Raw genomic sequence first — 14,304 nt, forward strand, 5'->3', positions numbered from 1 at the left:
ACGGAATACATTCCGCTCGACCCTAAGGGTGTAGAATTATTTTATTTTAGCATTTTCAAAGATTTGAAGGATATGTAGCCTTCGTCGGCCACGGCACGCCCCCTTTTCCTCAGACTTATTTTTGCTCTGCCACAAGTAACATCGCTCGAAAAACATTTTCCGTCCGCCAAGTAATTTTTTCAGGGGTCGTTTCTACGATCCACGTGTAAATTTTTTCGACCAGCCCGTATCGAAGCGAGAAAGGATGTGGGATCGGGAGATGCGTATTCGGTCACATATCCAACATCCCGGCTATCAGTTCAGGGAAAGATCACCGGTTGGTTTTCCTCGTCAGTGGGACGGTAGTGGTTTCGGTTTCGTTCCTCCCTTTGAGGACCACGAGGGCCGCTTTTACGACCAACGTCCAGATTACCGTGGTGACTATCCATATAGAGTATAATAATCCTTCCAGCGATAGGCGAGACCTTCAGGGCACTATTTTGGTGACAATGACTTTTATTTCTTCAGCGAAGATGGCTTGTGTTACGACGCGCGGGGCTATAGTTATCGTTTCGAAGAGGATGGCTTTTATTACGATGTAGTGTCCAGTGGTCGTCATGATTCGGGCGGTTTTGCGTGTGACGAGAAAGGCGTGCGCATTGGTGACAATTTAGGCACGTCAGACGAGGATCCCGGAACAAACGTTCTTCCCCCGCACAATAAAACAGTACCTCCGCCGAGTGAAAAGTTAGCTCATCCGAAGGGCAAGGCAGGTCGGCCGTCAACCGGAAAATCAGTTTCCCTTCCAAGCAAAGACAAAAACCTCTCCTCGCAACGAGGAAGCGAACGCTGGCACTAGCGTTACTCAAAATCAGGTACAGGATGAGATGAATTCGTACCAAACGAGAAGAAGACGTCCATGGCGTCCTAGTTAGACCGGCGAGCCAGCTCAAGGAGGGGGGAGGGGGAGGTGGTAATCAATCCAACGCCGACGGAAACTGTGGCTTCAATCCCCGTAATAACCATTGAAGGAGTGAGCCTACCCAGTGGTTCAGGCTCTCAGCCGTTTTTAGTGTCGAAAAATATCTCGGAGGAGATTTCATCTTTGATGACCAGTGAAACTTCGACCGACACTTCGAAGGCCATTTCGAGAGAATTTCCGCTAGATTTCGTGGACGCAGAATTTTCTCTAAAACCACCTAAACAAGAGGGCTGGATCTCGTTTCGAGTGCTTTTGAAGGCCGATAAAAGCATCGTGAGGTCAATTAACGCAGTGGAAGAGTCATTCACTAAAGCGCAGTTAAGAATCATGGATATCACTCCACCCTTAATTGATCTCTACGCTCGTTTAAATTCGCTGCCGGACAGCGAATCGCTCAAACACCCTGTGCAGGCCGCTCTCGAGCAGTGGGGATGGGCCTTCTTCCACATTACTAAGGAACGTCGGAGCGATTCGATCGCTCTTGCGGAGCCAAGAGCGGAATGTTTGCTGCGCGATCCGGATGCTTTCGAGTCTGTAAAAGAAGCGCGTTCGTTTCTCTTTACTGAAAGGTAATTGCAAGCTATGTTGACGGACGCCAACCAAGAAAATACCTTGGCCCAGGCAGCCAGAGTGGCAGCGGCAGCAGCCGCTGAGAAAGTGCGAGAAGAGTGCGATCACTCTGGTAATTTTCAATTAAAAACAAATTAAAAACTAATCGATCAGGTGCTTTACGAATGCTTTTGGCAACATTATCCAATACATCACTACAAGCTTCAAAAGAACTTGTGGAATGACTGCACGAGGCTACTGCTGAACAGGGTTGATCCTCAACCACTTTAATAGAAGAAAGCTGCGCACCATTCGATTCCTCATTGAAAACCACCTTATAAAGAAACCACCAAATGCACCAATAATACCCAATAACAAAATAAGTCTATTTAGACTTATCACCTGTGCTACACTATGCTCACTATGACTGGATCCACTAGTAAATGAAGTGTTTTCAGACTTCTTGGAATCTTTTTTCGATACCAGAACTTTATTTTTGTGCATTTTCCTTTAAAAAAAAACATAACAAAACTAATTAGTGCCACTGTGATTAAAGTCCGCACTTGTTTATCGGAAATGCCACAAACAAACCAAAGCTACCGAGCGACGTTGCCATATTACGTATTTATATGAATCATGGTATGAACCCCTCACCAGCCTGACCTTGTCACAAAATTACCAACTTACGAAAGGTTTGTTCAAGTAAGGAATAAAACACAATCTTTGTAATAAAATATCCGCATCATAATAAGAAATCACATGTAACAACTCAAAACAAGGCAAATTTGAACAAATTAAATATTATTCGAAAACGCGATAATTTGCCTTAGAACAAAAGTGACATTTCGATAAAACAAAACACCATCACATACACAAGACATATTAGTGCGAAAAAATTTTAACACACTATAGGGTAACAAATCCATGGGGTTTCGACGGGAAAATTGTCTAACTCCAAACGACAATCGTCTCCATGAAGAAACAAAATATTAAAAATAGGAGAACAATCCAGATGAATTTTTACAATCCGAACCGACCACAAACTAATTTTCGCGGGATCTGGCTGTTTGTCTTGGAACATTTCCTTGGCTTCACGAAAATTACATCCGCTTCTTCGCTCAAAATGCTTAGTCAATGCCGCAAACCCCGACTTACACCGTCATAATTTGATTGAAAAAGCAAGCCAATCTACAAAACAAATAACAACATTTAGAAAATAGGGCTACAGTATTTAAAAAAAATCTAATACAAACATACTTCGGCTTCTGGATTCAACTCGTAAAGATCCATATACTTCAGAAGTCGATTACTTCCACAACGATAATGACTTTCAATGACCCGAATATTTTCAGATGTCAACCCGCAAAAGTCCACAGTTTTTTTTTAAATTTCATCGCTCAATTCACGACCTTCGTCCTCCGACATGATACGCAAAAATTCAGAGCCAACGAGGAAGCCGTGGCAATCAAGTTCAACGCTTGCGACGAAAATAACTGACTGATTTCAATCGTAACATTCTAACACTCCATCCAAACATAACAAAAACGACTGTTGCATGTACCCAGAAAGACGAACCAACCTCGTATTATTCAAAGAAAACCAACGTCCTATTTTTACGAAAAACAGGGAAGCTAGTCAACCAACAACAAATTACAGGGGAAAATTCAACTATTAATTTAACCACTAGTGATATCCATACAAATTTGCATGACGGACCTACGTATTCGACTTGATGAAATGTAATAGCTTCCTGACATGATTGGGAAAAAACCATTGACGATCGATAAACAAATATCCCTTTTTTCACAAGAAAAGGAAGAGAGTAATAGTTTACCGTACGAAGAAACGCGCTTAATCAACGTGGAATTCGCGTCACCGTCACTCAATTCTAAAAACAGCAAACGTTTTACCCTACATCTAGTCAAGCTTAACAACAAATTATACTCGAAAATTTAACTTTTAATTAAACCACTAGTGATGTTCATACAAGTTTGCATGAAAAGCTTACATATTCAACTTGAAACATTATAGGGGGAAAACTACGATCAACAAAAACCACTTTTTTCATGAGGAAAGAACGAGAGAAATAGTTGACCGTTCGAAGAAACGCGCTAGATCAACTTGGAATTCGCGTCACCACCACCCGATTTTAAAAACAAGTTTTACATCTACTCAATCTTACGAATAGACCGCGTCAACTGGTTGGTATATAATGGATGGCAACACTTAGCACATCATTGTGCTGCAATCGTCAAGATGGACAACACGAAATCAGAAGACATCACCTTTCACTGAAACGGGAGATTCAGATCTTCCAACTGAAAGGCTTTCAGTTGGAAGATCTGGAAAACAAAGAAGATTTGGAGCTCAACATGGAAAGAGGTCCCAGTCCCACTATCACCAAAATTGCAAACATAACAAAATTCCAATAAGGGTTAAAAAAATTTCATTTCTCATTTCTATTGTTCCATGTTCTATTGTAAAAAAACAATTTTCACCTGTATCTTATACTTTTCGTATGATATTGTTTTTTTTTCGTTTTTTTATCCCATAACACCGCTCGTCGAAGCCATGAAAATGCCACCAAACAACATCATCGGTAATATTCAACAATGAACCTTTTTTTTAATTATTAATAGAAAATTATTAAACATTCAACAATTATATCTATACAGATCTCGATTGCATTATCAGTAACCACACACTCCCGGTTAGGGAATTTGAAAAAACAAAGAAAAAAGAAATCGTCATTTACGACGCTTCGTGCGAAAGGGGGAAATCGGTAATAAAAACAAATTCGTAATGCCAGATTAAAACTTACTAACAAACCATTTCCTTCTTCTAAGGGAATTTTGGAAGTTTGGAATTTAGAAATCGAGCAATTCGATATGCTGAAATAAAAAACGTTCTACTGCGTAAAATTTCAAGATGCGATAGTCCATGTCTTCGACGGGAACAAAAAAACTAACGCTGTCCAAAGGGTGGAACATTGAAGTACGTGAAAACTGCATTCTGATCAGGAAAATTGTCATGCTCTTTCAAGGGGACTCGGAGACTCCGAAATACCTGAAAATTCAATTATTAATTCAATAAAAATACTGCGAAAAAAAGTGCCCTCTACTGGACAAACGCAAGCAAATACACAGAAAAACAATCCAAATCTACATTAAACCGGATGTAAGCCATGCAACAAATTTTGTTTTTTTTTTTTAAGAAACAAAAAAAACTCCCTCTACCGGACATTGGCAAGAAAAAAGAAAAGTTAAAAAAAGGAGACCGTTTTTCCGGAAAAAAAATTGCTGATTTGATTTTTTTGGCGCTAATTTCAAAAAATTGTGATTTTCAATCACAAATTAAACATATAAAAAATTGCCTAATCTACATGAATTAGGTATTAAAGGATAGGGAATGAAATAAAGCTTAAATAATATCAATTTCTGGCCTCATTGATTACTAATTTTATATGATTAAGAACGAAAAACCCTATTTTTACTATACCCCCGAGAGGGGATAAGCCCCCAACACTAGCGAACCTGGTGGGGAATCTTGGGACCCTATACTAAACACCCGCCGTTTCTTCCAAGAGACTAGGATAGCGCGAGAGTGTACCTTTAATTTTATATCGTGCAATAATCATTACAAAAATAAAAACTAGCTATCAAAAAGGCAAACTCTAATGGACAAGTCGATCCTTATAGACTAGTCGATAAGAATCGACTTTCCCCAGTAGAAAAAGTTACTGTGCGATTCGTCGCTAAGGATCGACCTGGTCGCTTCACGGCTGAGTTGGCTTCCCTACCCGGTTTTAGGGTAACAGCAAGCCGATTTTCAGAGATTTTAATGCGGATTCTGTCAGAATTTGTGAAGTGGAAACGTTAAAAAGAGCCATCTAGGCTCTCAAAAGTAGCTGAGCGTAGTAGCTGACACACTCACTAGATGCGCTTTTTAAAGTTTCCAAATCGGCTTACTTTTACCATGAAACTGGGATAGGGAATCCAACACAGCCGCAGTATACCAGTTTTTTTTTTAACCAGTTTTTTTTTTTAACTGGTGGTGTAATAATTCAATTACATTGAAACTTTTTTTTTAAATTTTTATTTCGTTAAATTTTGAAAAGTTGTCAACGTGAATTCTGCAAAACCAAAACGTTTGGCCTTTGGCGCAGTCATTTTTTTCATCTTCAGCGTGGCAGAACGCAGAAGCCACATGGTATTGACAACTTTTCAAAATTTAACGAAATAAAAAAAAAAGTTTCAATGTAAATTTGTGATTAAATTATTACACCGCCAGTTTTTTTTTTAAACATAAAACCTAACCTGCACTTTCTGTGAGCGGCATATGGACCTGCATTTTACCCACCGCACCCTGCACTCCAGACTCCGCACTTTACCCCCCGTCCAACCTGCACCTGCACCCTGCACTTTACCGACACCCCAGTATCGCTATCGATATTCTAATCTATTGCAGACGACCAAAAAAAATAATAAACAAAAATAATACCCCCCTAGAATTTGTATTCATGCCTGCGTGGGATACTGGGATCTATTCGAGAAATTGGGATCTGCAGAAAAATGACTGTGTTATTGTTTGTACTATTTTCTCGGTAAAAAATGGTAGTAATAGAAGGAAATTTTTTTAAATTAATCTCATTATGTTTTAACATAGCAAGGCGTCCAGCAGTACCAGTGTCTTGTTGCCAAAAACCGGCTTTCCTCTTCGGATAAGTTCTGTTCAACGAAAGGAACGTGACCTGTTTATTATGAAGGTAGTTGCCTTGTTAAAGTGTGATTCAATTTCATTTTCAAAATTTAAACTTTTATCAGAGAGCATCCTTTGATCAATTATATAAATGGCAGAGAACAAATTTGCAGAATGAAGATGAGTTCATTTTGCATGATGGCCCACCATATGCTAATGGAAAGCCACATATGGGACATGCATTGAATAAAATATTAAAGGATATATTGTCACGATATAAACTGCTTTCTGGAAAATTAGTACATTTTGTTCCGGGATGGGATTGTCATGGACTTCCCATTGAATTAAAAGCTTTGGAAACACATGATGTACTCAATTCAAATTCATTGGAAATACGGCAGAGAGGTAATTGTACCTGCTATTTTCAATTTCACAGAGACATTTAATTTGCTGTGTCCATTCTAATTTAGCTAAATTATTTGCCCTGGACACCATTAAGTGCCAAAAAGAAGCCTTCTCTCGTTGGGGAGTTATGGCTGATTGGGATAGTGGCTGCTACTTTACATTTACACCAAGCTATGTCACTTCACAACTTAAAATTTTCTGTGACCTTTATGATAAAGTAATTTGTTGTATTTTTTGTAATTATTATTTGGTTGAATTTTAAGATTTATTTATTCTAGGGACTTGTATACAGAGATTATAAACCTGTCTATTGGTCTCCATCCTCAAGGTAAAATAAAAACCTATTCTCAAGAGCTATTCAGTTTTAATTGATTCAAGATTGTGTTTAATCTAAAATATGTATTCCAGTATTTAAATGATCTTTTATTTTAAATTTAGGACTGCTCTTGCTGAATCTGAGTTGGAATATAATGTGAATCATGTTAGCTCTTCTATTTACCTGAAGATAACCCTGCAAACACCATTGCCTGAATGTATAGCTGATAGTTCTAAAGAAGCTCCTGTTTACTTGGTAGTGTGGACTACAACACCATGGACAATACCAGCAAATCAAGCTGTTTGTTATAATCCAGACAAGAAATACTGCCTTGTGAGGTGTAAATCTCATAAAGATTATAAGTACTTGGTAATTGCATTGGAGCTCTACCATTCGCTTGAGCAGTTATGGTCTTGTCATTTCACTCTGATCAAAGAATTTGATGGTAACATTGAAAATGAAAGCTCAATATTCATGTTCCAAATATTCACTACTTATCACATTAGGAGACATTTTTAATGGTCATTACTATTCACATCCATTTCGAAAAAATAAGAGCATGCCCTTGTTACCAGGAAATCATGTTTCTGTGAAAAAAGGAACAGGTAATTGTTCTAAAAAATAATATACTGAATCAATAAAACAAGTAAAGGTACAAAAAATAATAATAAAATAAAATTCTTTTTAGGTTTTGTTCATACTGCGCCAGCACACGGACCAGATGACTTCTTGGTAGCTTTGCAGCATAAAATGCCGATCGTATGACATATTATTATTTAAAATAGTTTATTACTTAATTAACATATTTTCTTTAAGTTAAATTTGGTAGATGAAGATGGAAAATACTCTGCAGATGCTGGGAGTGACTTGTGTGGGAATGATGTATTAGATAAGGGCCAAGATATTGTCCTAAAATTATTACAAAATGATGTAATATTCAAAGAAAATTTCACGCACAGCTATCCTTATGATTGGAGGACAAAACTCCCAGTTATTTTGAGGGCGAGCCTTCAATGGTTCATTGATACCGACAAAATAAAAACCAAGTCAATTGTAAGTTGATGTTCTCTTGGATTTTCTGCTTTACGCGTGCCTCATACGCTGTTTGAAGATTTCTGTTATTAATTGTTTTCCTGTTTTTAATAGGAAGCTATGAAAGATGTTTCGGTTGTTCCAGAAAATTTCGAAAAGCCCATGCTTACCCAACTGGCCACTAGACCATATTGGTGTATTTCAAGGCAGCGCTCATGGGGAGGTGTGATATTCATATCATTTTTTATTTAATTGCTGTGTATCGTCGTATTTATGCAATCGCTTTTTCTTTAGTTCCAATTCCAGTTTTCTACCGTTCGCTGTCTCCTACGAAAGAAGCTATTTTACATAGGTTTGTTAAAAATATGCCAAAAGTCAAAAACTGACTTGAATGCAAAATGTTCTTTTTTCACATATTGTTTTTTGTTTTTGTTTTTTATTATTTTTTACTTTTACTGTTTACACATTTGAATGGACCATTCACGTTCTTTTATGATTTTCTAGAGATATTGTTGAAAAGGTGTGCAAAATAACGTTGGAAAAAGGAATTGATGAATGGTGGCGCATGAGCCCTGAAGATCTAATTGGAGAGGAACTGATAAAAAAGTTGGATTTAATTCCCGGTCAAATATTTAAGGGCATGGTAATTATTTGATTATTGGAGAATTATAATGTTTCTTCATTTATAAATCAAATTTTTGTTCAAAATTAAAACTAGGACATTATGGATATATGGTTCGATAGTGGAGTTTCATGGAATTCAGTTTTGCCACAAGGGAAGCAAGCTGATTTCTACTTGGAAGGGATAGATCAATTTGGAGGATGGTTCCAGTCATCGCTTTTGACGTCAGTAGCAAGCTCTGGTCATGCCCCGTACAAGTATTATTGCATTATGTTTTACTTTGTAAATAACATTTCTTTGGAAGAAAACATTTCCCGTTTTTCTTACGATTTTTTGGTTTTGATTTTTAGAAATATATTTGTACACGGATTCGTCTTAGATCACGAAGGCAGAAAAATGTCTAAATCCCTAGGTAATGTTATTGATCCACATCTGATTCTTGATGGTGATGGGAAAAAACAGCCTGCTGTCGGCATCGATGCCTTGCGGTAAATTGCTTTTAAATTGTTGTTTCACTTTTTCGTTTCATTTTTTGCTTTGCCTCTTAACACTCTTTTATTATTAAGTTGGTGGGTCGCTAGTCATGTGTCTGCAAATGGCGGTAACATATCAGTTAGTATCCATTCAATTCAACAAGCTTCAGAGGACATTCAAAAGATGCGTTCAGTTTTACGTTTTCTATTGGGAAATCTCAATGCTGTTACTTGCTCCCAATTTAAAGAAACTAATCCCACAACTTTGGGCTTAACTGATCAGTACATGCTTCACCTTTTATCTGAATTCGCCGAAAATGTAATGTATTTATCAAATTTAATATTTACACATAATCTCAGTAGGCCTATAACTTAAAAAAAAAAAAACAACTTATATTCATCAACCCATTGTGCAATCTTTCAGGCGTTGTCGGCATACCAAGAAATGAATTTTAGAAAAGTCACAAGCTTGGTTTCCGCTTTCATCAATACTAGTGTTTCTGCCTTTTATTGCAGCATTGTGAAACATCGGTAAAATGAATAGATTTCTTTTCTCGTTTCTTTAGAATGAATGATTTTAATACTTTTCTTTGCAGTCTTTATTGCCACAGTCTCACAAGTGAGGATCGACTTTCCGCTTTATTTGTGCTCAGTGAAATTCTGGATCAGATCACCTTAATAATTGCTCCTATCCTTCCACATTTGACGGAAGAAATTGAAATGCATCATCCATGGCGAGCAGGTTTGGAACGATCTACGTTCTTGATTCGGGACACTATCGTATAAATGACGTCGCAATTTTCACTAGCAGATAATGGAGGTTTATTTCGCAATCGGAAATTCGCGGACATGAAAAAATCTGATTTATCTGATGTAGTTGATCGGATTCATCCGTCATTGTCATTACGCCAGTCAGTTAACAAAGCGATTGGTCGTTTGAACACTCAAGAATGGAATGTTGAAATTTCGGCTTTTGATTCTCGAGATCTCCACCTGTTGCAGGTAAGTTCATTTTCGAGTTGATCTATTTCATTTTTCTAAACAAAAATTATTTTGATAGATGTTACAATCAGAAGAGAAAACTCACGATTCAGCATTGTGCGACCTTCTCCAAGTATCAATGGTGACTTTGCTTGGCAAAAATGATGAGGATTCCATCTCAAAGGAGCTGGACAATTCCAATGTAGATGACAGTTTTACAAAAATTGAATTTCAACATTTTGGTCGAATTCAAATCACTTTATCCAAAACAAAGTTAGCTCTTTGCTCTCGCTGTAGGAGATACACTTCCTCAGATGGCAATTTATGTTGTTCATGCTTGAAAGTTTGTTCCTTGTAACATAATCAATGTTCTAATAAATTAATGAATTGCGGGTCCGTAGGACAACGCTAGTAAAAGATTGGGTGACCTTCACTGCCTATCTCTTTTTAAATGGCCCTCCAATCCTCCATCTTTTCTTTGAGAAGTCTTAGCGGGTACAACACAAATTGGATTTTGTTGGGAATAGTCTGCAGTTATTTATATTTTACAAAAAAAAAGAAGGAGGCCGAAGCCTAAAGTGACAAAGAGTTTTTAAAAAATCCATTGTTCCACTCCACTTACCAAGCGGCTATTAGCGTCTTTTGACATTAACATGTATGTTATTCCCCTATTGCACATCACGCAACATTTTTCATAGGGAGTAAAAGAAATTGTGCAGACCCTCCGAGGACAACAGGTGGGGTTATTGATTTTGAAGTTGCGACCCTCCCCATTCCGCATTTTCCATTTGACCTAGTTCAAATGGCTATGAATTATGCGTAAAATATTCGTGGCGATTTGAAGTCTCGACTGTCTCGTCACCTAAATCGTCCACCATCGAAGTAAGAATTTCGTACGGCAGCGGTTTATTCTCATTACGTCCGCACAACGGTTTAAACAAAAATCTGATAGAACTAATAACAAGCTTTTTGTTCCAGAACAAAATCATTACGATATTGGAATATATTATTGAAACTGGCACATACAGCGCTTTTTTTTTAAATAAACAATCGCTACTTACATGAAATAATAATTTCATGTAAAAACTAATTTGGATTCGACACTATTCTGGAAAGATTAACTTGATTCTTAGTAAGATTTCTTGCATAAAATGGAAAAGGCGTCAACTAAAAAGTTGCTAGGGAAAAAAATAAGTGAGGACAAAAGTAATTATGTTTCACAAGAGGAATTCAATAACAAAAGGGCGAAAAGACACTTTTCAACACTTCTTCTGATTGAAGAAAACAGGAAGACGACGTCAAGTCCGCCCGACACAATGAAGGGTGGAGGTCCGGATATCCATAGTGCAGCACTTCTTCCATCAATGAAATGAATAGTTTTATGCATCGTTGATGTCGCCTCATAACCTGTTGCGTGATTCTTGTCGCCTTGCCAAGAACTAGGTCAACGAAATCCCTGATATAAATACCCGAAATACTGACAAATTCCATCATTTACGTTGAACCTCTTCTTTCCCTCGGTCTCGAAAATGATCGACATTAAAGCTGTCCTTCTTTTGGTCGTTATTGGAAGCCACGCGTTTTTGGTTGTCACTGCGCGTGCCACCGACAAAAAGTATTCATCAGCAAACAAACTATCATTACTGTTGATTCATTTTTGGAACATCAATAATCTAATTTTGTTTGTTCACTAGCGCTGATTTATTAGGTAGTGTCGCAAACCGCACATCATCTAGACGTGAAAGCTTCTCTGCCCAGTCTGACTCTTACGATCCAACCATTTCTACCAGCAAAGCAGGTGGCAATCTTGCCACTTCCAGTAAAAGGAAGGGGAAATTCTTTGGGCTGACCACTACCGCAGGCTCGGGAAATAACTTACAAGTAATTCCGAATTCAAACATAAATTTTTACGATTAATAAACCTATAACGACCATTCGTGTTTTCTTTTTGTTTTTTTGTTTTTCAGCTCGGACTCTCCTTTATTGGTAAGAGAGTATACGAAATCTTGCGTTAAAAAACAACAAAAAAAACAAACAAACCTCTGTCTCATCTCTTTAGTTAGAAAAAAAGTGAATCAAAGAAAAAAGAAAAGATGAGTCGTGGAAAGTAAAACAAGATGACGAAAAGAATGAGACGAGATTAGTTTTACCGTTTCTATATGTTAGAATAGTAAAGAGTAACAACGTGTAACCGAATTTGTTTTTAGTGCCATTCCTAAACATCCCATTTGGAGCCAGCAGCACGTCTTCTTATTATGGCTCAAACTATGCGACCACGCCGTCATATGGAACGAGCACAAGTCTTCTCGGCGTCAATTCAGGCAGCATCATCTATGCTGTTATCATCGGCTTGGCGGCAATCATCCTTATCCCTCTATTCATTTACTCTTTCACCGGAGTCAGTACCTCACCGTACGGACGAAGTAAGCGTTGCAATCGTTTTCACATGAGGACGATATTAATTTCGCTTTCCATCCAATTTGGTCCTAAATTTGCTAGGTGATGACATCCAAAGTATTTTGACAAACCTGGCATCTCGAGTTGATGACGCTCTTCAAAACCAGTACGATATCGATGCGCCCAGCTGTTTGCAAAGAGCTGTATGCTCCCAAATAACATCTTCGACGAAACGAATGTCCGAAGGAACTGCGGGATCATTTGAAAAAATTATCGACGGATTGGCCTCGTAAGTCCCTAGACGATTTAAAAAAATATTTAGTTGGAGTGTATTGTATTTGTATATGAACAAACGATTTGTTTGAAGCTATTTGTCGAATTAAATATTTGTTTGTTTGTTTGTTTCAAAGGAATTCTTACTTGAATGCCTTGTTATCGGGCACTAAAGTTCATGAGGCCATTTCTGAGGCGAGGAGCGGAGCGTCGTGCGACACGTATTTCAGTAAATGCCCATACAGCTTGAATTCGATCAACCGTTCCTTGGCCGATTATGCTGAGAAATATGTCAGCCAACAGGAAAACAACGAGGATTTTTTGGATTCCTTCAATGATGTTCCCTTGGAGTAAATTTCAGTAGTTTGGTTTATATTGTTAAATTGAATTCGTTTTAAAAATATTTTATTAGCCGGTAGTCTATCAATTTTTATGTTCTGTGCATTTCTTTAATGAGCGTTCAATATATATATGTGATGCTTGTATAAATGACGGGAGATGCTACGCGCAAATTATACAGGCTCTATCAAAAAATCATCTCAGCCCTATTATTTTAACCACTGATGTTTTTATAAATTGGCGCCCGTCATTTCAAAAAATAAACGAATGGTGTGGTGATCACATAAGAGACTCGATCCTCATTTTTCTTAATTCTTGGCAAATTTTTCTACCACAGCCAGTCAAATGCATGCCTGTTATCGCGAATAGATAAACAAACACAAAGATTCAATTTTTTTAGAGTGTAGATTCTCTAATCATATTCGGCAAATGTCTACTTTTTAAAAATGATTTCTTCAACAATATGATCTAAATTAACCGTAACGTTCCATCATTAGTTAAGTTTACTGCCATACATTTTCGCCCATTAGATTTTTACTACGTTGATATCGAATTATCGACGTCTGTGATAAAAATAAATGTTCAAATTATAACTGTAGCCTACAATGCTATATGTAGAGTAGACGAAATGAAAATAGACTTGCGACGACTGGTGTGCCACTGGCCGGATGTGGCATTAATTTGAATCAAGGGATGGTAAGTGGTAACGCCCTAAACCATGGGCAAATGTTGCAGCAGGGTTATTTGCTTCATGTAAATCTTCGTTTGACAAGCGAAACATTTTTCAAAATATTCTCCCGCTCTCGAACGCTTGTGCCCATTTAATTTTGACTCACATCGACGGGATATCGAAGTATACAGGGAATTACCCAAGGAATTACCATCAGATGTTCTGGTTTCCTATTGGTTGTCACGAATTTACACGATTCACCGAAACCAAAAGCATCCTGAAAGCGAAAATGCGATAAGCGACTTGTTCCAAAAAAGATCTGATCTTGAAATCCATACTACCAACAAATTCCTGCTGAGTGAAAACATTTTCCACTTGACTTGATTTCGCATTTTCCGGTTTTCCTTTTTGTCGGCGTGTTCGCACCATTAGCGTTTGCGTAATAAATATAGTTGAAACGATTTTCACACAAAAATCTCTCAGGCCCTCGTAATAAAAATGTCCATTATTCAGCCTTCATATCGGCCTTTAATTCAGCGCCCACCGAAACGAGCAACATTTTAAAATATTCACCGTAAGATGGTGTTC

The 14,304-nt window shown here is 37.7% G+C and overlaps 2 protein-coding genes across 7 annotated transcripts; both read left to right on the forward strand.

The window, feature by feature from the left end:
* The first annotated feature begins 5,964 nt into the window (after window positions 1-5,964).
* On the forward strand, window positions 5,965-10,456 carry LOC124193634 (isoleucine--tRNA ligase, mitochondrial-like). 6 transcript variants are annotated; one of them, XM_046587556.1, is made up of 19 exons: window positions 5,965-6,113; window positions 6,176-6,275; window positions 6,334-6,613; window positions 6,679-6,830; window positions 6,892-6,941; window positions 7,052-7,374; window positions 7,436-7,534; window positions 7,618-7,688; window positions 7,746-7,982; window positions 8,076-8,184; window positions 8,256-8,313; window positions 8,466-8,604; window positions 8,680-8,840; window positions 8,934-9,071; window positions 9,150-9,375; window positions 9,481-9,587; window positions 9,653-9,798; window positions 9,865-10,058; window positions 10,117-10,456. In XM_046587556.1, exons 1-19 carry the CDS (start codon window positions 6,082-6,084, stop codon window positions 10,393-10,395), a joined length of 2,901 nt encoding a protein of 966 aa, XP_046443512.1. In that variant the 5' UTR covers window positions 5,965-6,081; the 3' UTR covers window positions 10,396-10,456. The 6 variants fall into 6 exon arrangements, with proteins under 6 accessions (XP_046443512.1, XP_046443513.1, XP_046443514.1 ...); XM_046587557.1 differs by having other exon boundaries at window positions 9,868-10,058; XM_046587558.1 differs by having other exon boundaries at window positions 6,367-6,613.
* Window positions 10,457-11,515: 1,059 nt separating this feature from the next.
* On the forward strand, window positions 11,516-13,335 carry LOC124193735. The gene is made up of 6 exons (XM_046587704.1): window positions 11,516-11,652; window positions 11,732-11,918; window positions 12,005-12,023; window positions 12,245-12,460; window positions 12,537-12,723; window positions 12,845-13,335. Exons 1-6 carry the CDS (start codon window positions 11,567-11,569, stop codon window positions 13,059-13,061), a joined length of 912 nt encoding a protein of 303 aa, XP_046443660.1. The 5' UTR covers window positions 11,516-11,566; the 3' UTR covers window positions 13,062-13,335.
* The last annotated feature ends 969 nt before the right edge of the window (window positions 13,336-14,304 follow it).

Source organism: Daphnia pulex, chromosome 5 (assembly GCF_021134715.1).
Source record: "Daphnia pulex isolate KAP4 chromosome 5, ASM2113471v1".
Classification (NCBI taxonomy): domain Eukaryota; kingdom Metazoa; phylum Arthropoda; class Branchiopoda; order Diplostraca; family Daphniidae; genus Daphnia; species Daphnia pulex.